This window comes from Peromyscus leucopus, chromosome 2 (assembly GCF_004664715.2).
Source record: "Peromyscus leucopus breed LL Stock chromosome 2, UCI_PerLeu_2.1, whole genome shotgun sequence".
NCBI classification, from domain to species: domain Eukaryota; kingdom Metazoa; phylum Chordata; class Mammalia; order Rodentia; family Cricetidae; genus Peromyscus; species Peromyscus leucopus.
The window spans coordinates 103,546,304-103,571,408 of NC_051064.1; the positions used below are offsets into that span (position 1 = coordinate 103,546,304).

The following is a 25,105-nucleotide window of genomic DNA, read 5'->3' on the forward strand; positions in this document are numbered from 1 at the left end:
CTTCCTATGATACTCTTCTGCCTTTATAATATGACAACATATTATCACAGCATAGTGTGAGATTTGCATTGAAATGCTGAAGGATGGGCAGCGTTTCTGCAATACATGTCATTTTCATTCACAATCACAGGAAATCATATAGAGAAATGTACCAGTGACCCCACTGTTCCCTGCCCATCACTATAAAATGTCAAATAAAGAGTTTGGCAGAGAGAAAAGCCATGCATATGGTTGTAGGAACAGCTCTTTAACGACAGAATATGATCCCCATACGGAAATGCTTACGTTCCAGGAAAAGAATTCCTGAGAGCGGCGTGCTGTGCGGTGCAGCCGAGCGGAGGCTCCCTGGTGCTTGTTTGCTGTCAGCGGGCAAACTAAACAGCCTCCGGCATCAGGGGGGTGCTTGCTTTCACCCCAGGAGACTTGGAGTCTTTGAGTCTTCCAAAGGCCCTTCCTTCCTTGCGAGAGGCAGTGTGCCTGCTTCCAGAGCCGGGCCTCGCAGCCTCAACCGCTCATTAGAGCCACCTGAGGAGCTTGTAAAAATTCCAACAGAAAGAGCACACCCAGACCAGTTCCATCAGGGTTGGCAGTAGGACCGGGGAGGGGTGGTTTTGAAAGCTCCCCGGGTGACTATAACGCACAGCCACAGGTGGGAACAGCATGATGTCAGAAGTTAGCAACTCCTTACAGGTAAGCAAATGCAAGTGAATGGTTTACCTCATTGAATACCATCTTTCATCCCTATTAACAAGCAAACTCTATTCATCCTGCTTTTAGGTGCTCTGTTGTTAATAATAATATTAAAAATAGTATGCATGCAAATAAAACACACTAGTACAAGCTGGTACCATGTTTTCTGGATGCGACAGTCCCTCCAGAGAAGATGGGCAACTCTGAAGTCAGCTTCTGCATATGTAGGACGAGAGGTACATCATTGTCAGTGTTGGAAGGACAAATTGGCACACAGCAACCTGAACTCTCCTAGATTTTTAGAGACCTCGACTCAGGCCAGGCCAAGAATCCTGGCTGGCTTCAATGCCAACGATGAGGCAAAGTTGGAAAGTCTGTTAAAGCTATTTTAGTATAGATTTAAGCATAAGAGTGAAGAGACGGACATTCAGAAAGAAAGACACACCCAAGTGGGTTATATGCTTCCCAAGGGAAAGTAGGAAAAATAAGGCATGGGCTTCTCAAAGGAGAGCGGCAATATATTGTCTCAGTATTATCCATATGGACCCTTTTGGTGACTCTCAAGTTACATTTCAAAAGGTCACTCTGAGATTCCTGCCCTGCTTTGTTCTCATTGGATAAGTGAGATTATAGAGTGGTTCTGGAGGTGCCTTGGATGAAGTTATAATCTGCTAAGGGGAAACCAGAAGCCTCTAGGGTTGCGCGAGGACGATAGTACGCATGTGTCCTTTCCCTGCAAATGGGATTTCTGGTGAGATTCCTAGAAAATTACAGGTTTACAGCTGGGAAGGGAGAAAGGCCTTAAGCGGTTGTTAATTGAGCATTCTTGCCTCCCCACTGGCAAGGGACTTCAACTGGATTAATTCCCAGGAGAGGAGTATTTCTATTTCTCTCTTCACATCCCCCCCCCCCCCCCGCCCGCCCGCCTAAATTTTCCCCGCCTCTTTCTACCCTGCCTCATTATGGAAAAAAAAAAAAAAAAGAAGGGAGGCACAAGGTTCTGACCTCCACAACCCCCACCTCGCACCTCCCCCCCCCCCACTCCTGCAGAAACAAACAAATCCCAGAGTGGAAGCAACATTGCAATTTTCAAGAGAAAGAATTGTATTATGGAAGAGAAAAAATTACATTATAAAAGCTGTGGAAGAGACCCTTTTCTGCCATGACTTACAAAACTGTCCCACAGACAAGAAATGTGAGGGAGGGATTTCACCCTCTGGAGCTTGGGCCCCTTCTCCTTCCTTGTCCCTCTCCGGCCCTTGTCCCTCAGTGTTTTCCTCTGATCAGCATCGTGCCTTGACCAGGTAGATCCTAACAGTTGACTGGGTCTTGGAGATAAGACACATGTTGTGGGTAAGCTTTCTAAGGAGTTTACAGGCAGGTAATAGAAACTTAGCAAAATTTTTGATTTTGACCATGCAAACTGAAGATTGTTGATAAGAAGACACTGGAACATTTCTAGTCTGTTTGTCTGGCATAACCGTATAATGGCTCTCCTCCATACCTACTCCACATCCACACAGCCTATAGTGAGAGGTCCATTAACGTCACTTATAATTCTCACCTAAAGGAGAGCCGACCCTTCACTAAGAACCCTAGAGAACTGAGATTGCTTCTTTACTGGAGAGGATGCTCTCCTCAAATGCCAGCACCAAGAGTCTAATGAGGCCTGGAAGACAGTGTGGTTGTGTGTGCTCGTGTGGGTCTGAGGAAGAAAAAAGTTAGAGTGTGTATAGAAATGCTGCTGGTGAAAAATCATGTAATTTAACAGAAGGAAAAAAAAATTTTTTTCTCTATCAAAGCAAATGACTTTACACTACAAAGAAAAAGTAAATCATTGGCCAGGCATGGTGATGCACACCTTTAGTGCCAGTGCTCAGGAGGCAGAGGCAGGCAGATCTACATGAGTTTGAGGCCAGCCTGGTCTACAGAGCTAGTTCCGGGACAACCAGGGCTACACAGAGAAGCCCTGTCAAAAGGAAAAGTAAACCATTGATATGATAGAGATTCCAGATAACAATAAGACTAGTGGAGAGCATCTGGCCAGTTAGGTGGTTCAACTACGAACTCAGAATAGGAGAGGGGAGGGAAGGGGAGGGAAGTAGTATGTGTGGATATGTGATGTAGGTCAAGAGTACAGTTTTTGTTACTTTTAATGTGAATTTGACTGGCAGCATAAAGCTTGTGACTAACCACAAACCTGTGAGCCAGTAAGGTAACATGATTTCAAAATATCCTAACAAAGACACGAGCTGGGTTGATGGAAATGCAGCACAGGAGGTCTGGCAAGTCCACTGGCACCTGTACCAGTCAACCTCCATCAAAATCCTGATGTTTGGAATGTTGGGGATGGAACCTCAGTGCCCGGCCACTGAACTGAATTCCCTGCATTGGACATAAAGGGGGTTTTGTTACGTGTAATGACATGCGTCTGCTGGTGGAAGCCGGGCCTTAGATCCCCGGGAGCTGGAACTGCAGGCAGTTAACTCCATGTGGTGAAAACTGAACCTAGACCCTCTGGAAGAACAGCAAGTGCTCCTAACCTCAATCCATTTCTCCAGCTTCTGAACATCAATTTTAATAAGAGCATCAACTGAGGTTCTTACAGGAACAGTGAAGATGATTGTCTCTAGAAAAACCAGGTTCTAAGAAAACGTTGAAGGAGCCAAGGCCTCCTTAAGATCTGCCTTCCAGTGTTAGAGGCTCACCCCTCGGGAGAGGGATGAACTTGACTGGCATGGATCCAGAAAGATGAACTGGGTCAGAGGCAGCTCCCAGTGCTCAGATCAAGGGAGGCCATTGGAGCTCTTGTCATCAGCCAGGGGAGGGGCAGTGTCACAGTGTCACAGTGTCACAGTGGCCAAAGGGCTCCCTTGGGGCCAGCAGGACCATCTATTGGAGATTCTTGCTGTAGGGAAGATGGAGATCTGTAATGTCACTGGGATGTAGGTGCCCAGCAGAACCTACCCGGTGTGCACAGGCTCTGGGTTTTCCCAGAACTGGAAGCAAAAACCGTCCTCAGAGTAGAAAAGAAAACATTGTTCTTCCAATCCCAAGATTTAATTTTTCACTCCAAGTGCTAAATTAGAAATTCATTAAGCTATTAAGGTCTGTGATTTTCATGAGTTATCTTAATACTTCATTGCTATTACTAAGATACAAAGTTTCTGCAAGTTTAAAGATGAAATTGGCTTCTATTAGGGAATCATGAATTGGGTAGCCATTTAACTAAGGGATAGGAGAGCTTGGCTCCTACAGGAGCCAGGAAACAATCAAGTTAGTTTTCTCATTGAGGGGACAGCAGAGGATACTTCCTCATCTCACTGTCCAGCCTGACTGGGCCCTTCCTGTTGGTTGCTGTGACTCTACTTTGTCTGAGGACTTTGCTGCTTGCTTGAAGCATGCATGACGCTCTGAACATGTCAACAACAACAAAAAGGAAATGCCACCTTTTTTTGTTTTTCCTCAAGACAGCTTTTCTCTGTGTAGCTCTGGCTTTACTAGAACTCACTCTGTAGACCAGGCTGGCCTCAAACTCAGAGATCCATCAGTTTCTGCCTCCCTAAGTGCTGGGATTAAAGGCATGTACCACCACCCAGCTTGAGGAACTCCGTCTTGTATTGGTGTTGGGGCCTAGTGCAGGACTTCAGTCCAAAATAATGGTCTCCCATAAATTTTATTTAACTGCATAAATGATATATAAACGAATGTCATTATAATGAAAACAATTTCTAAGTCACAATCTACTTATTTCAAACAATATTGAGTATTACACAGTTCCAATAAAAAGAAAACATTTGCAAAGTCTTCAGGCATTGTAACATGAACTATACAGTGTATGCAATTGTCACATATCAACTTAATGAAAAGTGAGTTACTTTCAGCTCTGGACTAATAGAGTGTATATGAATACTTCTTTTTCAATCACTTTGTTTCAGTTTTGGGAGATCCAGATTTCATGGAACGGTATTACAAATGGAGGGGACAGCGTCTGCCACATCATAAGCAGTGGAAGTTGAAGTAAGACATTCCGAGGACTTTGACTGTGTGATAGCGTTGACCTTGAATGTGGGTGATTCTGCTCCCTACTATCCACTTAGCCATTAGCAGAAGCCTGGGAACGGCAGCCTAGGCCTCTTCTAAGCATGAGAACAATAATAAGAAAGTATGATCTCCTTTCACAGGAGCTCAGGTAGAAAAGCTGGCAAGCATGGAGAGAGGACATGAGCCATAGTGAAGAACCAAGCGAGTGCTCTTCAGAGTTAGTTCTCACCAGTCACCTTTTCAACTTTCTCATAGCTCTGACTTTGTCTGCCCCAAGATTTCTCACCCGGGAACCATATATATACAAATACATATATGCATATATATGAGTAAAGATTATGTATATATGATCTTTATTCTTGTCTGATTTAAAATTGTTTTATTGGAGGAGGATCTGGGAATCAAGTGCTTGCCATGTGTGTATGAAGACCAGAGACCAGGTGCCCAGCACCCATGTAAATGCCAGGCAGGCCTGCTGTCCCTCCTGCAATCCCTGTGCTCAGAAGACAGACAGGGGGTCCTGTCAAGCTGCGATACCTTTTCTGCTAACCAAATTGGAGAGTCAGGCTAAGCAAGGAAACGTACCTTAGCGGAACAATCAAGAAATACATCAGATGTCAACCACTGGCCTCCATACACCTACCTGTGCACAGCCACACATGTAAATACATAGGCATACATGCACATACCACACACATGTGTACACACACCACACACACACACAACAAATAAGGGTGTGTTTACTGTACCAAGTGATGGGGTTTATGATGATATTTTTTTCATTCAATATGACACATACTCAGGACATATTAAACACTGCCTTTCTATCCCTGCCCATCTCTCTGCTGGGCCCCTTCCTTTTCCCAAATAGTCTCCCTTCCCTTCTATTTTCACTCTGTGTGTGTGTGTGTGTGTGTGTGTGTGTGTGTGTTCATGTGCATGTGCGTGTGTGTGTGTGTGTGTGTGTGTGTGTGTGTGTGTGTGTATGTGTTGGGGGGTGTGCACACGCGTACGCACGTGCGTGTGTTCTGGAGTCCACACAGGACAGAAAGCACGTGAACAGTGTGCTTTCTTCCCGGTGTTTAGCGAATGTGCTGCCATGAGGCGGGGAAGGGAAGACCTGTTACCTCTTTATTTTCATCTTGCTCTGCCGCTCCTGTTCTCCGCAGTCAGTATCCGGCGTTTCAGAGGGGAACACACCACCGTTAACCGTGCACTATGTTATGAAGTTGAGTAAACGTCAAATAGACTTCGCTAACTTTTTTTTTTTTTTTCTCTCCAAACTTTAGCAACAACTCTTCTTTGGACCAAAGTAGAGAAAGGTTTTTTTTTTGTTATCACTTTTCTGCTTCCGGCATGAATTATAGGCAGGAAAACAGTGTATGAAGCTGAATTTGAAGGAGTATAAACATGCTTTCTCTTGCCCGCATGCGTCAAGTTTCTTTTGCGGTTGTGTTCAGAATCTAAGACGGCCATTGCTTTGACGTGGCTCCCTTTCCTGTTTCCTGTAACAGAGCTGCTTTATCTTCCGAGTTTGCTCATTGGCTCATGATGTAGCGCCAGAGTCATGCAGAACCCCAAGATTCAGAAAAATGAGGACCACGTCAGTTTCAACTTAGCCACTCACTTCTACATGTGGCTAAAATAACTGAGCTGTTTGACTGACAGAACACTTCAAAATATATAGTTTGGAGTTTGTAGGTCAAGTTATGTGCAGTGACCCTGTCAGAATAAAATGCTCACACCTTGTGCCATCTGGTGGCTGATGAGAATATGTACAGATCAAATGCTATTTGCTTCTTATCAATTGTGAAATTGAGTAGTCAGAAAAAAAACACATTGAAAATAGTTTTTAAAAGATATTTCACTTATATGCATTTTGTAGTGGCATAAATATTTGTATATGCAAATAAATGCAAGCATAGTAGAAACCTAAGGAATAGTGAATTTCAGCCTCTTCCCAGATAATTATCAACAATTCTTAATGTTCATCAAAATGCATAATATATCATACATCAAAATATATGATAAAGTGTTCACTTGAAGGCTCAAGTAGAAAATATTTTCACGTGAATAATCGTATAGGTATACCATAATACTTTTATGTACCAGAGTTTGTTTCTTTAAAGATTTATTGTTTACTTTTATGCCTGAGTGTGTATCTGTGTGTGTGTGTATGTGTATGGGGGTGCATGTGTACACATGTGTAAGTCAGATCCCCGGAGATAGAGTTACAGGTAGCTGTAAGTTGCCTGATGTAGGTTCTGAGAAATGAACTCTGGTCTTCTGAGAGAGCGGAAAGCTTTCTTAACTGCCACGCCATCTCTCCAGCCACCTTCGTGGTGTTTTTGGTGGGGCTAGGTGTTAGCTACTTTTCTCCTTGCTGTGAACAAATACTCAAGGAAAGAGGGTAAGAAAGGGAGGGTCTGTTTTGGCTTGCAGTGTGAGGGTATCGGCCATCCTGGCAGGGAAAGCTTGAAACAGGAAGGTGAGGCGGTCGTCACATTGTGTTCATAATTGGGAAGTGAGAGATCCGAGTGCCCAGGCTGCGTTCTTGTTTTTCTCAGTTTACTCGGTCCAGGATCCTAGCCCATGGGCAAGAGCTGCTTACATCAAGATGGCTCTTCCTTCCTCGGTCAAATCTCTCTGGAAATGAGACATGCTCAGAAGTATTGATGATGCTTCATGATTCTAAACCAAGTGAACAATTCAAAATAGTCATCATGGCAGGATGAGGGGCTTCAGAACTACTGGAGACCGAACCCAGGCCAGGGCATTGCACTGTTAGGTAAGCTTCAACCACTGACAAGCCACATACCCAGCCCCTGGTTTCTTGAAACAAGGCTGGCTTTGAACTAACTTTGTAACCTGGGCTAAATTCAAACTTGCTATCCTCCTGCCTCAGCCTCTTGGGTATGGGGATAACAAATGTATACCATTGTGACCATCATCTCTCTGTTTTAAATAAATGTTTAAAAATGTCTTCCTTACACTGATATTTCCTGGTTTTTTGTTTTGTTTTGTTTTTTAAAAAACATCATTGGAGATATGGCTCAGTGAACAGAGCAGCTAGTTTACCACATATAAGGACATTAGCTCCATTCTCATTAAGGATCCGTTCATTAGTTCATTAGAAAGAAAAATGCAAATCAAGACACTTATTTGCATTGTGTTAAGGAAAGACTCTTTTTCTCACCTGCCTCTGTCTCTCCGTCTCCTGTAGTTCCCCCGATCACTGCCCTCATCCAGCTATACTTGATTCTTAAGCCACACTCAACTATTTTTCTCACTCTTGCTCGGAGACCTGAGATTTCTTCCCCATCAGTGCCTACTACCTGGGCTATCTGTCCCAGCAGCGTCTTCACTGGGACCCTGAGTTAAGTCTTGGCCTGAGTCAAAAGGTGGCCTCTGGTGTACATGTTCAAGTGCAGGGGCCCTGGAACTGTCCGGGTTTTACCTCTAGGACCTTGAGCACTGTGTCTGACTCCTTTGGCTTCAGATGTGTTCGTTCAATAGCACCTGCCTTTCAAAGAGGTAATAATTCAAATCAAGCTTCTAGGGCTGCCTAGCACACAGACATGCCCATAAGACTTGGCACTGTTTGCTCTGCGTCTGCTCAGGCCCTTGTTCCTGTCACAGATGGAAAACCTTTCCTTGGGAATAGCAGGGGGAAGAGTCAGGCAGACCTGGGTGGGGCTCTTTCCCTCTCAGAATGTGTCACCCTGGACACAAAGCAACCTTCCTTGCAAAGCTGTTTTGCATTGAGTCTCTTGACTGATACCACATATTTGAAGTTTGGCATATGAACATTCAAGAAACATTAGTTCCTGAGGAGTGGGGAATATGAAAGCTTATGCCCCCCAGCTTTCCACAGAATGAAAATAATCTCTGGCAGAAATATGTGAAAAATGTAAATTTATCTCGAGTTAGAAAACAACACGTAGTTGAGCACACGAATCTAGGGCCATCAGCCTGCAATTTGCCTTCTCTACGCCACCTCCCTTCTGCTTGGCACTGCAGGCCACAAGGGTGACATGGATCCAAGCACGCTCTTCTCCATGTGAAACTGTCCTTTATGCGCTCAGGGGTCCCAACCCCCAGCCCCTCCTCTGTATTATGCAGTTCCTATCTCTCTCAGCATCTATGCAGTTCAGATTCATCTATTCATGGGAAAGTCTCCAGGACAGGGGCATTGGAATAGCTTCACATTCTCGGTGCTTAGTGGAGGACACAGCACATAGTAGGTACTCAGTTAACTTCGCTGGAAAAAAAAATGCAGGTGCCTCTTGTCTCACCATTTAAAATTAGAATTCAATTAAATTAATTTTAGAAAAAAACCCTGAAATTTAAGGCCCATGGTTCTGTTTGGGGAGTTCTAGGGTATAGTCCATAAACTAGGATTGAAAACTGGAAATATGACTGTCATAAATATTTTATGCAAATTCTAAACTCTTACATGTATTTTGGTTACTATTAATAGAAACTCATTATCATAATCAGCTCATAAATATTCACCAATCAATCATGTGATTTGGTGTTCATTTCTAAGGCTTTTTTACACTACTTTGACGGTCATTTGAATATTCATAAATGCCTTATTCCTAAGAGACAGGAAAGAAAATGAACCTAACATCTGATCGGTGGTTTGTACTTACTTTCTCAAGAGAAATAGTGAACATATAAAATCAGAACTTAATGAAGGTTATTCTGTAGAGTGCTCTTACTTATGCGCACTCGAAATTGCCATCCGCTACAGCAAATGATTACTTACCTAGCAACAGAAACCATCTCTATCCAGTCTAAGTTCTGACTGCCAGCAAATTATCTAAGTTATTAATTCTGATCAGTTTTATGGTCAGTATATAAGGAAGTCTTAAAAGAATGTTTCTCCTGTGTGCACACCCCAGACTGTGGTAGTCTGAATCTTTTGTGTTCCCCAAAGACCATGTGTCCTGCTTTTTCTGTCAACTTGATACAAGCTAGAGTCATCTGGGAAGAGATTGGGAAAATGCCTCCATCAGATTGCCTGTAGGTAAGTCTGGGGGCATTTTCTTGATAGCTAATTGCTAGAGGAGGGCATAGCCTATGGGGGTGGTGCCACCCTGGGGCAGGTGGTCCTGGGCAGTAGAAGAAGGCAGCTTAGTGAACCATGAGGAGCAAGCCAGTAAGCAGTGTTCCTCACGGCTTCTGCTCCAGTTCCTGTCCTCAGGTTCTGGCCTTCCCTCAGGTTCGTGCTATCCCTTCCCCTGATGATGGACTGTAACCTGCAAGCCACACACACCCTCTGCTCTGCAGGTTGCTTTTGGTCATGGTGTTTTATCACAGCAGTAGAGAAGCAAACCAGCAGAGCGTGCTAAAGGCTTGCTCTGTGGTGCTACCAGGAGGTGGAGGGATCTTCAGGAGGTAGGGCCTAGTACAAGGAAGTTAGGTCACTGGGCATGCTTTTGGGGGGACACTGAGACCCCAACCCCTTCTTCCTTTTGCTTTCTGACCACCATGAAATAAGCAGCTTTGTTTCACTGTGATGTCCCCCTTGTCAAAGGCTCCAAGTGACAGGACCAAATGACCGTCATCCACGAAGAAGCCTTTTCTTTTCTAAGTTGACTGTCTAAGGTATTTTGTTCCAGTGACAGAAGCTGAGAGAGAGGTATAGAAGGAACAGGAAGTAGCATGGAACAGCAGTACCCACTCACTGGGCATTTCCCCTTTATCCCTAATGTTCTGTTGGAGTTGACAGGCAGGGCTATAAGTGTAACACGCAAAGATGCACGTAAGCATCCTGAAAGCCACAACTAAGCAACCCCACACTCCATCACTTAGCCGGCCCCAGAGCACAGCATCAAACCTAGGCTCCCTGCCTCCATTTTTCAACTGGGTCATCACCTCGGACACCTTTCTCTAATTTACCAGTTTAAAAATAATGGAGGTACAAAGACCAACCAAGTCGTGTGGATAAGCACAAATCTTATTTGAAAATTAAAACAAGTATTTCTTTCCTACTGCCTACTCATACATACTTCCTGGAGATTTAAAGTCTCAAGTATACACATCCTGTCTGCTCATAGGCAGCAGCAGATCATGTCCACCTTTAAGGGAGAGGGGCGTGTGTGTGTGTGTGTGTGTGTGTGTGTGTGTGTGTGTGCCTCGATATCAAGGTTTACTCTAAAACAGTCTTACCTTATTTTATTGGAAAGGAGATAAATACCTGCACCACGTCAATATCAATGTCAAAGTTTCTTGTATTTGCAGAGCACATTCTGGACTCAGTTGTCCTGTATTTTGACTTATGAAGTTAGTATGTATTATGTTTACATCCGATTTTAACCAGTTGTGGGTTTTTTCATCTGGTTGTGTGTATTTAAACTCATAAAACACAAATAATCTTCCTGTTGGAGTAGTGATTGCATTTTCCTCTGGTTACATAGACTCATTTAATATATTTCATGGATGTTAGTGCTATCCTTTCAGAGTGATTGGATTTAAACAGCATTCTTATAGGCTTACATAATTACATGGTGAATGTATTTTTAAGGAAATCCAGCATTTTTTATTCCCCAAAATTAGACCTTTAGTGCCATCTTGTGTTTAAAGAGAGAATTGGCATCAATGTGGACAATCGTTCATATTTTAAAATATAGATAAGGAAAAAATATATAATCAGGAAAGAAAAAATCCTTTTAAAAGATGAGTTCTGCCAGGCATAGTGGCACACACAGAGTTCCAGCACTCGGGAGGGTGGAGGCAGGAGGGTCAAGAAATCAAGGTCAGCATCAGTTAAGTCATAAATCCGAGTCATCCGCTGTAAGAGATTTATCTCCAAATACCAAGTGGCAGAGCCCTTGCCTAGCATTCCCGAGGCCCTGGGCTTGACCTGCAGTCCACAAAACAAAGAAAAGGCAAAGAGGGTAACTAACACTTCCTCCCAGGCCAATATTTTCTCTGTCCTTAGCTGCTTTTAGAGACTCGGAGCGTCATATGTCACGATGCACCCACTCAGCTCTGATCATCTTTCCTAGTTTACTTCTGACACCATTCCTAATGCCTTCCATTTGTCTGTGAAACCGTCCAGGAAATTAGCAAGTGTCTGCATGTTATAAAACTGCAGGAAAGAGTAAAAAAGAAATATACAAATAAAGCTTAAGCGCTCTAAGGTTACACATTTCATAAGAGCTGAAATTTAGATTTTGGCCTGCAGTGCCACAGCCAGGCACCAGGGCAGACACCGAGGGCCCAGGGCAGGGCTGGAGCTGGGAGAAGGTGTGATTCAAAAGAGGGCATGGCAGAAACAGATTGCAGTTTATTCTCAGAACATCTTAGACCAGCTGTCCCTGGCATGTGAAATTGCTCTGTCACAGAAGAGGGCTGCTGCCCTTTTCCTCCTCGACGGCATGCTCTCCTTTTGGAAATGCAGGTGTCCAGTTCCTTAAATGTCTTTTAATGGATTCTTGATTCTTTTCTCTTGCGTTTATGGAGGTAATTGATTTCATCAATTTACTGTGGCTTTGTGGCTGTGGCAGAGGATTTGGTGGACCCTGACTTAAATAGCAGGGTTGAGACTCCTGCCCTCCCCTTCTCTAGGTGGGTAGAGTAAACGCCATAAATGCCCCAGCAGTAAACGCACATGGGACAGAACAAAGCAGTAAACGCACCGGCGGTGAACGCACGCGGGACTTTTCTGTTCCTCTTTGCTTCTGCTCACAGTCTGAAGGGCTCAGGCCCGCTCTAGTCTCTCTCCTGACTTCCTTTTCCCCCTCCCATGCCTTGAGATGCAAGGAAGGAGGACCCTGTCCTCTTAAGTATATTAAATTGTATTTTAGTAGAAGAATGAGAAGGAAGACAAAATATCTTATTAAAGCATGTTACCCACACCACACACCCTCTTCTATGGGAAGACCAGAAACTCACTGTAGAAGAAATCTCCAGTGAACTTAAAAGTGTAGCAGTCATGCCCACTTAAGGAGCATGCACTGGAACAGTACAGAGACAATTAGCAATGCTGGCACAAGGTGATGTGAGAATCATGTCTTCCACAGTTTCAACATGACGCCTTCAAAAGGCCATCCATTCCTAAGATACAGCAGCAACGTGGGTGAGGCGGGCGGGGAGCCGCACAGAGGCGGGGGAAAGACAGCAAAATCAGTGAGAAAATCAACAATGTGGATGAAAAAGTCAGTAATGTGAAGAATGTTAGGTCTTGTCACAAAGGAAAAAAAGAGAAAGGAAAAGAAAGAAAGAAAAAAGGAAAGAAGGAAGGGAGGGAGGGAGGAAGGGAAGAAGAAACACTGAAAATTAAAAACTCCAGCAACCAAGTAGAAACATAGTGGAACACATCACCAGTACACTCAACCAAGAGAAGACGGACTGTCAGAGGTAGAGGACGAGCCAACAACACAACACTGTACTCAAACATCCATAAAGAGGGGAAAGGCATGTCCACAGCCCCCAGAAACCCTGGCATATGATCAAAAGACCTTACTAGCTAAGAATCCACAGAGCAGGAAAAGCTAGAAGAAAAAAATTACAATCTATGCAATGAAATTACAACAGAAAAATTTCTAAATCTAGAAAAATAAATGGACATTAAAGACAGATGGGTGCTTAGAATCCCAAATAGGCATGGTCAGAGAAAAATCTCCCTGTGACTTAGTCAAGATGTCAAAAGTAGAGAGCAGAGAAACAATATTAAAAGCTGAAAAGGAGGAAGTGGTGGGCGGGGCTAAGTTGGTGAAGTGTTTGTCTTGCAAGCACAAGAACCTGAGTTTGCTCCTCAGAACCTGTGTGAAAACGGCGGGCTGGGGCACAGGCTTGTAACCGAGAGCTAGGGGGGCAGAGACAGGAGAATCCCTGGCCCTGGCCTGCCAGTCTGGCTCACTGATGAGCTCTGGGCCAGTGAAAGTCCCTCTCTCAAAACTGGTAGACTGCCTCCCTAAGAACACCACCCAAAATTGTCCTCTGGCCTGTGCACACATGCACACATTAGAAAAAGGTGAAACAGAGAATCACCAACTCATCTATAAAAGTCAACACAGAAGAATACCATCAACACTCTCTTCCACCACCCACAAAGCAAGAAAAGCATGGAGTAACGTATCTCAAGCTCTAGAAGTAACTGCTAACCAAAAGTACTATATCCAGCAAAGCGAGCTCGTAAAACTGATGAGGAAAATGACTGTATCACCAAAAGTAACCTATGGACTCAATGCAAACTCCATCAAAATTCCAATAACATTCAGGGGTGTGAGGGGGACACAAGGGGATACATATGAATAAATCTAAGGATATATACATATATCATATGCATAATCAGATACATATGAAAATGAAACCTATTTGTATGCTAATTTTAATAATTTTTTTTTAAAGAACAAGCACCATGTAAACTCCTAATAGAGGGGGAAGACTGAAAAAAGACTGAAGAGCAAGAGTGAACCATGGGACCATTATCAAATGAAAAAAAAAAGACCTGTATCAAATGCAGGTAATTGATACAGCTCAGAAGGGATGGGAAAATATCTGAAGAAACTGTTAAGGCTGAAAATTTTCCAAATTTGATGGAAATCTTAAAGTCACATAGCAAGAAACTTTATGAATCCTTAGAAAAGGAAATGTTAAGCAATATCAAAGTTTATTCTAATCCAATTGCTGAAACTCAGAAATGAGGGGGGAAAAATCTTATAATAGCAAAGGGAAATGGGGTGTGTGACTCAATAGTAAGGTACTTGTTTGGCCAGAGTGAGACCCTGTGTTTGAACCCTAGCACCACAAAACTACACACACACACACACACACACACACACACACACAGCACACGCACACGCACACACACAAAAGCATACACGTGTGAATGCATTGCTGCCACAAGCTAGCAAAGGTTTATTTTCTAATTCATATCTAGAGAATGAATGAAAACAATGGATAACATCATGTCAGAAAATGTGAAACCAAAATTCAGTGAACGACAACCTTTAAGTACTAGAAACTGTCAAACCTGGAATTCTATATCCAATAAACGTATCTTTCTGAAATAAAGCTCTCAGACCAATAAATACAATGAGCAAATTTCTTGAAAGACCATGTCTAATGAGACTTAATTAAAATTAAATAGACAGCCAGGTGGAGGTGGCGCATGCCTTTAATCTCAGCACTCGGGAAGCAGAGTCAAGAGGATTCCTGGGAGTTCAAGGGCAGCCTGGTCTACAGGGCAAGATCCAGGACAGCCAGTGCTACCCAGAGAAACCCTGCCTTGATTAAAAAGAAAAAAAGAAAAAAAAAGACAAGGGCTTGTGGAAGGCAGCATCCATGGAGCCTTGAGTTTGATCCTCAGTACTTCAGGGAAAAAAATAGAAAGCAAATGGATAAACTAAATAATCACATATCTGATAAATTGTATCTAGACCTAAAAATACCTCTACAAAACACTAAGCTAGGTGGTGGGGAATTTTCTACCACTTAGGAAAATAACTGAAATGTAAACTGAATCTTTCAGAACCAGATTAGGAAGAAGCAGCTCACAGCACCTGTCCTAAGGTGTTAGCTCAACAGGAAAGCCAAGTCCATGTAAAGTGGAGTTCAGTATGTCCCCATGTACATAAATGCACCATTTAAAATAATTCAACCAATTGCAACATGTAACTTCAGCAACTATTTTTAAATTAGTTCAGTGGGCTTTACACCAGGACTATAATCTTCGTTTAACAGTTAAAAACTCAGACTATCAAAGAAAAGCTGAAAGAAGGTTCAAATGACCTTCTCAGTAGCGAAGAGAAGTGAACTCCCACTCAACTAAGAGTGGGACAGAGCTGGGCACAGTAGTACTCACGACTGAAGCAGGAGGCCAGCCTGGGCTACAGAGCAAGTCTGAAGCCATTCTGACTACACAGTGCATCAAAAAAATCTGTATCAAAAAACAAACAAGGGCAGGGAGTGTGGAGACCTTCCTCAACTTGATAAAACACATCTGTGAAGAATCAGCATCATACAGAAGGGTGAAAGACCGAATGCCTCACCACTGGGCTCTGAGCAAAGAGGAATCTGTCACCATTCATTCCTATGCAGTGTTTGTTCCTGGGGGCTTCATAATGTTCTAGGATGTATCACTGCTGAGCCATCTTGATTTTTATATTGGTTCCATTTGTCTCCTCTTCGTAGAGGTGTGCCTCCTTGTTTGTCTCGTTCCTCCAGCCCCAGTCACCCACAGAGTAGTATGTGGCACAAGGTGGGTACTCCAAAGGGACTAAAGGATTCAGTAGTATTACATCAATGGGTTACACCCATGAACAAGAATGCCTTTATGCCTCTTGATTTTCATTAACAACTTTTTTACTTAAAAATTTTAAACAACAACAAAAACAAAAACATGGTTCATTCCAAAAGGTTCATTCCTAAACTTTTAATGGAAATTTCCAATTCTATACTGATCCTTCAGACATCTTGGTAGTGTGACTTAGGTTCTCCATCATCTCACTGACTTGTGAGTTTTTCCAGAAGTCATGAATTTTTCTGTTAAAACATCTCCCTGATGTAATGGGTTGACTAGAGTCCCTTTCTCCTTTCTTATTCTCCTTTGTGCATCTCAGACGAAGACTTTGTTTCCAAAGCAATGTCTGCATTGCCCAGCCTTGATATGAGGGCTGGTGCATAGTCTTACTGCATCTTGATTATTTCCATACTCAGTTGATATTATTGGGAGACCTGCTCTTTTCTGAAGGGAAGTGGAGGAGCAGTGGATCTGGGGGAGAGGGGAGGTGGGGAGGACTGGGAGAAGTGAAGGAGGGGAAACTTCAGTCAGGATGTAGTGCATGAGAGAAGAAAAACTAAAAAGAAAAAATAAAGAAAAGTTAATCAAACAAAAACAATAATTTAAAAAAGCATTGTCTGTGGATATAGTTGGTTAAGATGAGGCCACACTGAACGGGGTGTGTCCTAAGATGAAGCCACACTGAACTGGGTGGTGTCCAATCCAAGACTTTGGTCCTGTGAGAAGAGAGTTGGACATGGTGGCACACTCCTGAAACTCCAGTGCCCAGGAGGCTGAGGCGGGAATAGGAGGAGTTTGAAGCCTGCCTGCACCTTGCTTTAAGAGCTAAAGAGAGAGTGTGTGAGCATGCAAGGCATGTAGAGACACAGCAGGAAGGTGGCTGTGTAACAGAGTGAAGACAGAGTTTGGAATACTGTAGCCGTGGGCCAAGGCACCTGAGGGTTGCTGGGAGTCGGTAGAAGCCAGCCAGAAGTGAAAGGATTCTTTTGGATTTCTTCCCAGAACCTTCAGAGGAGAGACCTTGAACCCAGACCTCCAGCCTCTCAAGCTGTATGAGGATAAATGTCCACTGCAGTAGCCCTCTTCCACGCAGTTCGTTTAGCCAAAGTCAACCTGTGATAGTGTGAATGTAATTGGTCCCCATAAGCTCATAGAGAGTGGCATAACTGGGAGATGTGGATTTGTTGGAGTGTGTGTGGCCTTGTTGGAGAAAATGTGTCACTGTGGAGGCCGGTTTTCAGATTCCATATGCTCAAGTCATGCCTAGTATCTCAGACCACTTCCTGTTGCCTGTGGGTCAAGACATAAGAATGCTCAGCTCCTTCTCCAGCACCGTGTCTGCCCTCATGTTGCCTTGCTTCCCACCACAATGAACCTCTGAACTGTAAGCAAGCCACTCCAATTAAATTTTTTCCTTTATAAGAGTTACTGTGGTCGTGGCGTCTCTTCACAGCATTAGAAACCCTGACTAAGACACAACCACAGCAAAAAATATTTAGAGAAATCTAGAAAAAAAATAATAGTTCTTCAAGTGCCTGCATTCTGAATAACATAATGGAACTGGGCAGCCCCCATCTCCACCTTGTCACCCCGAGTGGGACTCAGCCTCAGTCTAGCACTCCACACACTATCCACCCATGTCACTCAGTAAATGACAGTCACTGTAACAGTATCTCAGGAAGTCCCCCCTTTTTTTCCTTAATAGCCGACTGCAAAGCACATGGGTAGTGATGAAGTAATTTGGACATGCCAAAGAAGCTGTCAACTGCTTCCTGAAAAGATAATGCCTGACTTAATCAGCAAAGGAAAACACGCTGAGGTTCCCCTTGGCGGGATCTTCCATTTGTGAGAAGAGAAAAAGAAATGTGTCTTAATGTCATTGCCCCTCCTTACAGAGGTCAGGGTGACAAGTTAAGACATAAGAGACATTAACTATATGCACGTATGTGTAGAAGCTGTAGATGTAGGGCCTGGCACTGGCCTTGGTTCTAGACATCCACTGGAGGTCCCAGACACATGCAGGGCAGGGGCAAAGGGGACATTTTAGACATCGAGTTTGTGGTCATTTATCATGGTGGCCCTGGTTGTGTGGCATGCTATGTCATATTGCAGTATGACAGGATTTATCATATTAATCCCCAGCACATTGCTTTCTCTCACCACTGCTCCTTTGGAAAGCACGTACTAAAATAATGTCATTGCTGGTCAGCGTTCAGAATGGTACCATGTCCCGAGCGCATTCCCAGCCCATGTCCTACCTTTCTGTTTCATTCAACCTGTTTGGTTTACCTTCCTCAAATGAATACACACTTCCCATAGTTTATAGACATCTCTTTTTCTTCCCCCTATTTTACAGATTTGAGTTCGTTAAGTGGCGGTTTGCTAGAGAAAATAAATCACCAGAGCCCAGTAGCCACCAGTTCATCCAAAGGATGGTTGTCGCCCCATCTCCAAGTAAGTTGGAATCATCTTGGTTTTTCTCTTTTATATCTAAGCTATGAATTATAATAATAAGTTATTGCTCAGCTCAAATAAGTTTGAATGCACGAGGCTTAAAAACGCATGGTTCAACTGTACCAAAATCAGTTCAATAAACCAATTACATAGGAGTTGAAGATTGTTAAATGGAACTATTTTTCATACTTCCAAGCTTGCTATGCTTCTGAATGTGCTAATACACAATTTGAAAAGTTAAGGTTGAGTTTCAAACTGTGAGAAAGCAGCCAAAACCAAAATGCCTGGAAACTGACATGTAGACGCGGTCATTAGTGAAGTTGATGAGTAGAGTGATGTCTACCCATGCTTTGCTAGACTGGCCTCCACAGCTCACATCTGTCCCTGTCACCCTATCTCAAATCCTTTCATCACTTCCCTTTTCCTTTAGGGTGAGACTGAGGTTGTATGGTTTTCCCATACCTGTCTGTCTTTTCTAGTAACACCTCTTACCCTTATCCCTCCCGTCAGTGCATCATACATCTTTATTCTCTGTGTTATTTTAATTATTTAGAAAAGTACAGTTTCCTCATATCCCATCCAAGCACTATTTCTCTTTTCTTTTTTCTCTTTTATTTCCTTTTTGTTTTTTGTTTGTTTGTTTTTGAGACAAGGTTTCTCTGTGTAGCTTTTGGCTGTCCTGGAACTCGCTCTGTAGACCAGGCTGACCTCGAACACACAGAGATCCACCTGCCTCTGCCTCCCTAGTGCTGGGATTAAAGACATGCACCAACACTGCCCAGCTATTCCCTCTTCTTAATATTCTAGTACTAGGCATCCTTTTTAATTAAATTCAGATATAGGATGAGCATCTCTAATGCAAAAATCTGATAGCAGAAATGCTCCAAAACTTTTGAGTGTTGATATGTTGCCATGTTGTTCCATGTGTAAAATTATTTATCAAATTGTATGAAATTACCTTCAGGTCATGGCGTATCTATGAAACAAGTTTTTTTTTTATTATTATTAGTTCTTTCTGAATTCAATACAGTGTGTTCTGAATATTCACCCTTCCCCAACTACACATAAGTTTTATGTTTAGGCTTGGGCCATCCCCAGATATTTTATTATGTGCAGGCAAGATATTCCAGAAATCCAAAACAACTCTGGCTTTCTCTATTTCTCATAAGGCGTGCTCAGCCCATACTAGCATCTCTAAAAGTTTCCCAAGAGTTCCAACAGCACTTCTCTCTTGGCCATGTCATCCTCTGTATGAAATTGCTACAATGCATACATATGGGCTCATAGATTTTTGTATGCCAGGAATTCTGGCATATCTGAGTTGATCCTCTGCTCCACACTCTCCTGTGGCTTGTGATAACCCTGAGGCTGAAACTGAGGAAGATTCTACCTTCCATCTCAGCAAGGTTGCTGGCAGAATGCCTTTTCCTAAAATGCAAGTGGAAGCCAGTGCATATATTGTAAATATAGGCCAGCTGGCCAAACTAATGAGTAGTGAAAAGGTTGAGGAAAAAAGGAAAGGATGGAGATTTTTAAAAGGGAGGAGGGCTGGCAAGATGGCTCAGCAGTTAAGAGTTCTTACTGCTCTTGCAGAGGACAGCGGTTCGGTAACCAAGCACCCCTGTAGGCCAGCTCACAACCATCTGCAACTCCAGCTTCAGGAAATCCAATGTCCTCTCCTGGCTTCTATAGGCACTGAACTCACATGCATAAACACACACACACACAGAAAGAGAGAGACAGACACACACAGAGAGAGAGAGAGACAGAGAGAGAGAGAGAGAGAGAGAGAAGAGAGACAGACAGACATATGCACACACGAATATTTTCTAAAAAAAAAAGAATGTTTTTAAAGGTTATATGTTATCATTCAGATGAGAGTAGCATTAGATCTCATTGTTTACCCCACTAAGTCAAATAAATTACTGTTTTTCATGTTTCCCACCACAGCTGAGCAGTCTTATGGTTCTGTAGAAAGTGAATCAGACTATTATGAGTGGCAAAATGAAAATTGGACAGAAAAAAATGAGTCAGAAGAATCATGGGAAGATGAAGTGGACAAGCTGGTTGCCTGGACTAGTGCCCTTGATGTAGGTGCTCTGGACTATGAGAACTAACATGCAAGGATTTCTCTAACCACCCAGGTATCGGGCAGCCTCGTTGGAACAACCGCGGATGATGCTGAGAACCTGGCTGCTGCCCCTACCCCTGTCGACCTCATCTTTCTGCAAACACAAAATACAAGTATAAACCAGTGACTTGCTTGCTTTGGGTTTTTCATACTCTGTTGTTGTTTGGAACTAAGTTAGTCAAAATCAAGTGCTCCCTGCAGCATTCTGTCAATGCTGCTTTTCCATTTTCCCACAATCCGTAGGGTACTGGAACTAAGTTCATACCGGCAACAGGTGGATTAGGAAGAACGCTGAAGAGGAAGAGAAGGGAAAGGCATTTCAGGGACTGGACATGGCCCAAGTAGAGGCAACTGTGACTTAACCACTGATCATCTGTCCAGCCCCTGGGCTATGCCTTTCAAAACAATACTTATTGCCACACCCTCATCAATACATATCTACATATATCACCAATACATAACTATGTAAGTCCAATTCTGGGTCTAGTTATCGGGCAATCTTCATTTCTACAAAATATAGATCCATTCCACAGCTTGGCTTCTGATCCTGTGGTACTCCTCTAGTTAACTAAATTCCCCAAGTCTGCCTTGAATAGTTTCAGACAGTAAGACCTCAACTGATCATAATCCCTGACACCTTTGCTGTCCACCTGTTCTCTCTGCCCAACCCCCAACCAGGGTTACAAAATTCTGACAGCTATCCCAGCATTTTCCTGCTTCAACAAATGCCACACACAGCCAAGAACCAAGTTATGATCCACATCTAACTTGGTGCAACTAAGAGTTCTTCCACACCTGATGAGAACTATTACAAATGGCTTCCCCAGGATATAGAGAAAGATGCCTCAGGTGGTGGCCACAGCCACAGAAGGTAGGTTTCTCAGCCATGTCTCCAGTAAAATTTTAGGATGGCAAATATGTGGAAACAAAGCCCAAATGGACCATGTTGGTTAATCAAAAGCGTTTCTTTGTCACCAGCTGCCATCTAGGATGTTTCTTTTCCACTTAATCCCTCCCCTTCAGGACAAGGAGGCCACGCTTGCTTTCATTTCCTGTAGCCCTGATATCTGACAGTGGAGAAGGGTAGGGGTGAGGTGGGAAATAGAGATACTAACCAATAGAACAGGGTGGTGTGACTGCCTTCTATTTCTGCCCTCATGTTGAGTCTCCAGTAGAGGCATCATTAGGACTGACTCTCAGCCCAGTGCCCTTCTCTACACCATCTCATGTAATCTATCAGTCTTACCACCCACCCAGGTTCTACTGTTCTGATGTTTCCCATCTCCTCAAAAGGCATCTTGACTTGAGAGTACCGTGTGCATCTGAAATGGCCCCCGTAGGAACTCATTCTTACTCATCCTTCTGCCTCTGATTCCTTCTTTCAGGCAGAGAGACAATCTTCAGATAAAGGCTGGACGTTCACGTCACTTTGGGCCAGCTAACCACCAGGACTGGAAATGTTTTCCTCTAGATATCTATGATAGATCCATCCTCTCATTCCTGTCCTTCTGCCACTTTCTGTCATGAAGCTTTGAAAATCAGGAGACAAGACGATACTTTTAGCATTTCCAATTTTTTATTTCAATTAAAAAAATTTAAATATTTCGTTATTTCCTGCCTCTTACTCCTCCAGCTCTCCCCATAACCCCCATCTAACTCAAATATGTGGCTTCTTTTTAATTATTACTGTGTGTAAATATGTAAAATACAACCTGCTGAATCCATTTAGAGTTGCTCATGTGTATATGTTTTAGGGCTGACTACTTGGTGTTGGGTAACCTATGGGGGCCCTTTCTGGTAAAGACTAGTTCTCTTTCAATCAACTGTGCTTACTTGCCTGTATCTCTTAGCCAAGGGGTGGAGCCCTGTAAGAGCTCTTCTTCTTCTTCTTCTTCTTCTTCTTCTTCTTCTTCTTCTTCTTCTTCTTTTTTTTTTTTAATGTTTTCTACTTTTATTTAACTGAGATGTAACAGGATAATACTTAATCTTTTAAATTGTTGAAAGACTCTTAATATTCTTTCAAAAAGAAATTTTTGAGTATATGAATCACACTGGTCTAAAACAATACAGATTAGCCTGCATCATTCTAACAAATCCTTAAATTGAGGACATGATCCACCACACCTATTCCTTACTATAAAGATTTCTCAGCCTACACTGGTCCAGGGCGCCAGTTATTGTTTGGATTCAGTATGTAACTGAGACTATGAGTCCTTCCACGTGTCCAGATCCTCACCTATCCATTGCCAGAACTGATCAGAAGATAGATATATGTATTGAGTATCATCTGGTCCTTGGGCTGCGGCTGTGGTGGGAACTGGAGCTTCCACAGAGGCTGGCTCTTCAGCCACTGATGGGTCAGTCTGGACTTCAGCTAATGTGGGTAGACCAAGGTCAGGAGCTCCAGCTGTTGTGGGAACTGGAGTTTTCACTGAGGCTGGCCCTTCAGCCATTGCTGGATCAGGCTGAACTTCAACTACTGTGGGTTGACCACAGTCAGGAGCTGCAGCTTCAAGGGAGTCCTCTTGGGGAATACACCCAGCATCCTCTATGTCTTGATCATCATGGAGAGAAGCTTCCAGGCTGGGGTTGAGTTTGGGAATGGAGGCCACAGTAGATGTGCCTGGAGACTTGGACTCTACCTTGTCAGAGGTAAGGGCAGATAAGGGACAATGGGAATGGGTGAACCCAGAAACATCTTTTGAGCTTCCACTTGACTCTAGCGGTCCTTTTTCAATTTTTTGCTGATTCTTCTGTTGTTCTTAGCACGTTTATTCTTGAACCATGTCTGGATCTCACACTTGGTCACATTAATCTTTTGTGCCAGTGCCTCACATTGCTCCGTGCTTGGATGGCTGTTCTAATCAAAATACTTTTGGAGGAGGAGGTTTTGTTCCTCAGAATACGCAGTGCGTTCCTTCCGTTGAATCTTTGTAGGCTTAGGACGGACTTCCTGGTCACCATAGTTATCTGAAGGCACCATAAGACCTAGGGACTAGGGAACCCCCATAACCAGAACTCACAGAGGAACTTGGGGGCATCTGGTCACTAGGGCACACTGATACAGTTTCCAGTGTTGGGAGATCTGGTTGCATTGGGATACTTGGTATCATTGATGGTCCAGGGGTTACTTGGGGGCCTAGGCTCCTTTCATGATATGAATGCCATTGGAAACTTGATTGCATTGGTGTCCCTGAAGGTAATGGGGGACTTTGATACATTTGGTAATTCAGTTGGCTTACAAATGATAGATGATTTTGGAACCTTAATTGCATTGGAATTCCTGGGTACATTTGGGGATTTTGAGACGTTTGTGGACTTGAGTTGCTTATAGGCTCTTGAGGAATCTGGATAGATGTTTCCACAGGTGCAAATGAAGGCAGTTTGAAATCTGGATGCGAGGGAGGAACTTGGGCAATATGCAGGCTTAAGTTTCTAGAAATTTCTGGGTCTTCCAAAAAATACTGCGCTGGTGGACATGAAAACATACTGGGATATGATCCTCTTGGAGTAAGTTCATGTGCTGAAGAACTCTGGATATCAGCTGGCTCTCCCATCTTGACTAGATCCTTGCTGGTGGCTCAAGAGTTCTCTTTTTCATGTTCATATTTCTATTGGTGTCGTCATTGTTTGGGCCTGGCTTAAGCACCTGTATTTCCCTGTCATTTCTGAGAGACACAGTGTCACAGATTCTTCCTAGTCTTCAGATTCTTACAATATTTCCACCCCATTTTCTGTCATGTTCCCTGAGTCTTAGATGGGGGCGGGGTGTACTGTAGATTTATCAACTCTGGCTTCACACCCTACTACGATCAGATGTTCTCTTCGTTTTGACTGTTTATGACTTTCTGTAATGATCTCTGTCCACTTCAAAGAGAAGTTTCTTTGATGAGCGATGGAAGCTGCACTCCTCTTTGACAATAAAGGGAAATGTTTAGTATACAGTTAGGATTGACAGTGGTTTAGGAGAGCAGCAGTCATCCATTCTTCTCTAGGTCCTGTGATCTCACTACACGTCAGAGGTAGCTGGCTGCTTTTCTAGACCAGGTATGATTTCCTTCCCATTAAGCGGGCCTATGTCCAGTTACACAAGCCTCCAGGAAATGAGTGTCACTATTGCTCTTGAAGGACATCTTGCCATGCTGGCCATTGATGTGGTTCAGAAGCGTCATATCTGGGTAGGATTGGGTTGTTTCCCTCCCTTGGCAGCTTACATGGCACCTATAAAAGATGTTCCTCAAGGAAGGGGCCTTGAGGGTTATATCTAACTGTTGAAACTTCCTTTATGACTCTCTCACCTTCCTAAAACCACAATGACCTTCATGAGTCAGAAGGGCACCCTCTCCAGCACAACTCCCTACCTTTGTGTCTTGGTCTCTTTGGACTGCTATCCAAAATGCCACAAACTTGGTAGTTTAGAAACAACAGAAATTCATTTATCTCAACTTTAGAGAGCCGTAAGTGTTGAGTTGCTATCCAGCATTCCAGTGTTTACCAGGGTTTATCCACTCAGCCACAGACAGACTTGG

At 43.3% G+C, this 25,105-nt stretch overlaps 1 protein-coding gene across 1 annotated transcript in view; it reads left to right on the forward strand.

Annotated features, from left to right (window-relative positions):
- Ube2u (ubiquitin conjugating enzyme E2 U) overlaps positions 1-20,701 on the forward strand; it is a 59,537-nt gene extending 38,836 nt beyond the window's left edge. Inside the window, exons 8-10 of the mRNA XM_037202732.1 lie at positions 4,629-4,710; positions 18,348-18,445; positions 20,396-20,701. Coding sequence (XP_037058627.1) covers positions 4,629-4,710; positions 18,348-18,445; positions 20,396-20,562 — 347 coding nt within the window. The 3' untranslated portion in view covers positions 20,563-20,701. The remainder of the gene's footprint in view (positions 1-4,628; positions 4,711-18,347; positions 18,446-20,395) is intronic.
- Positions 20,702-25,105: the final 4,404 nt, after the last annotated feature.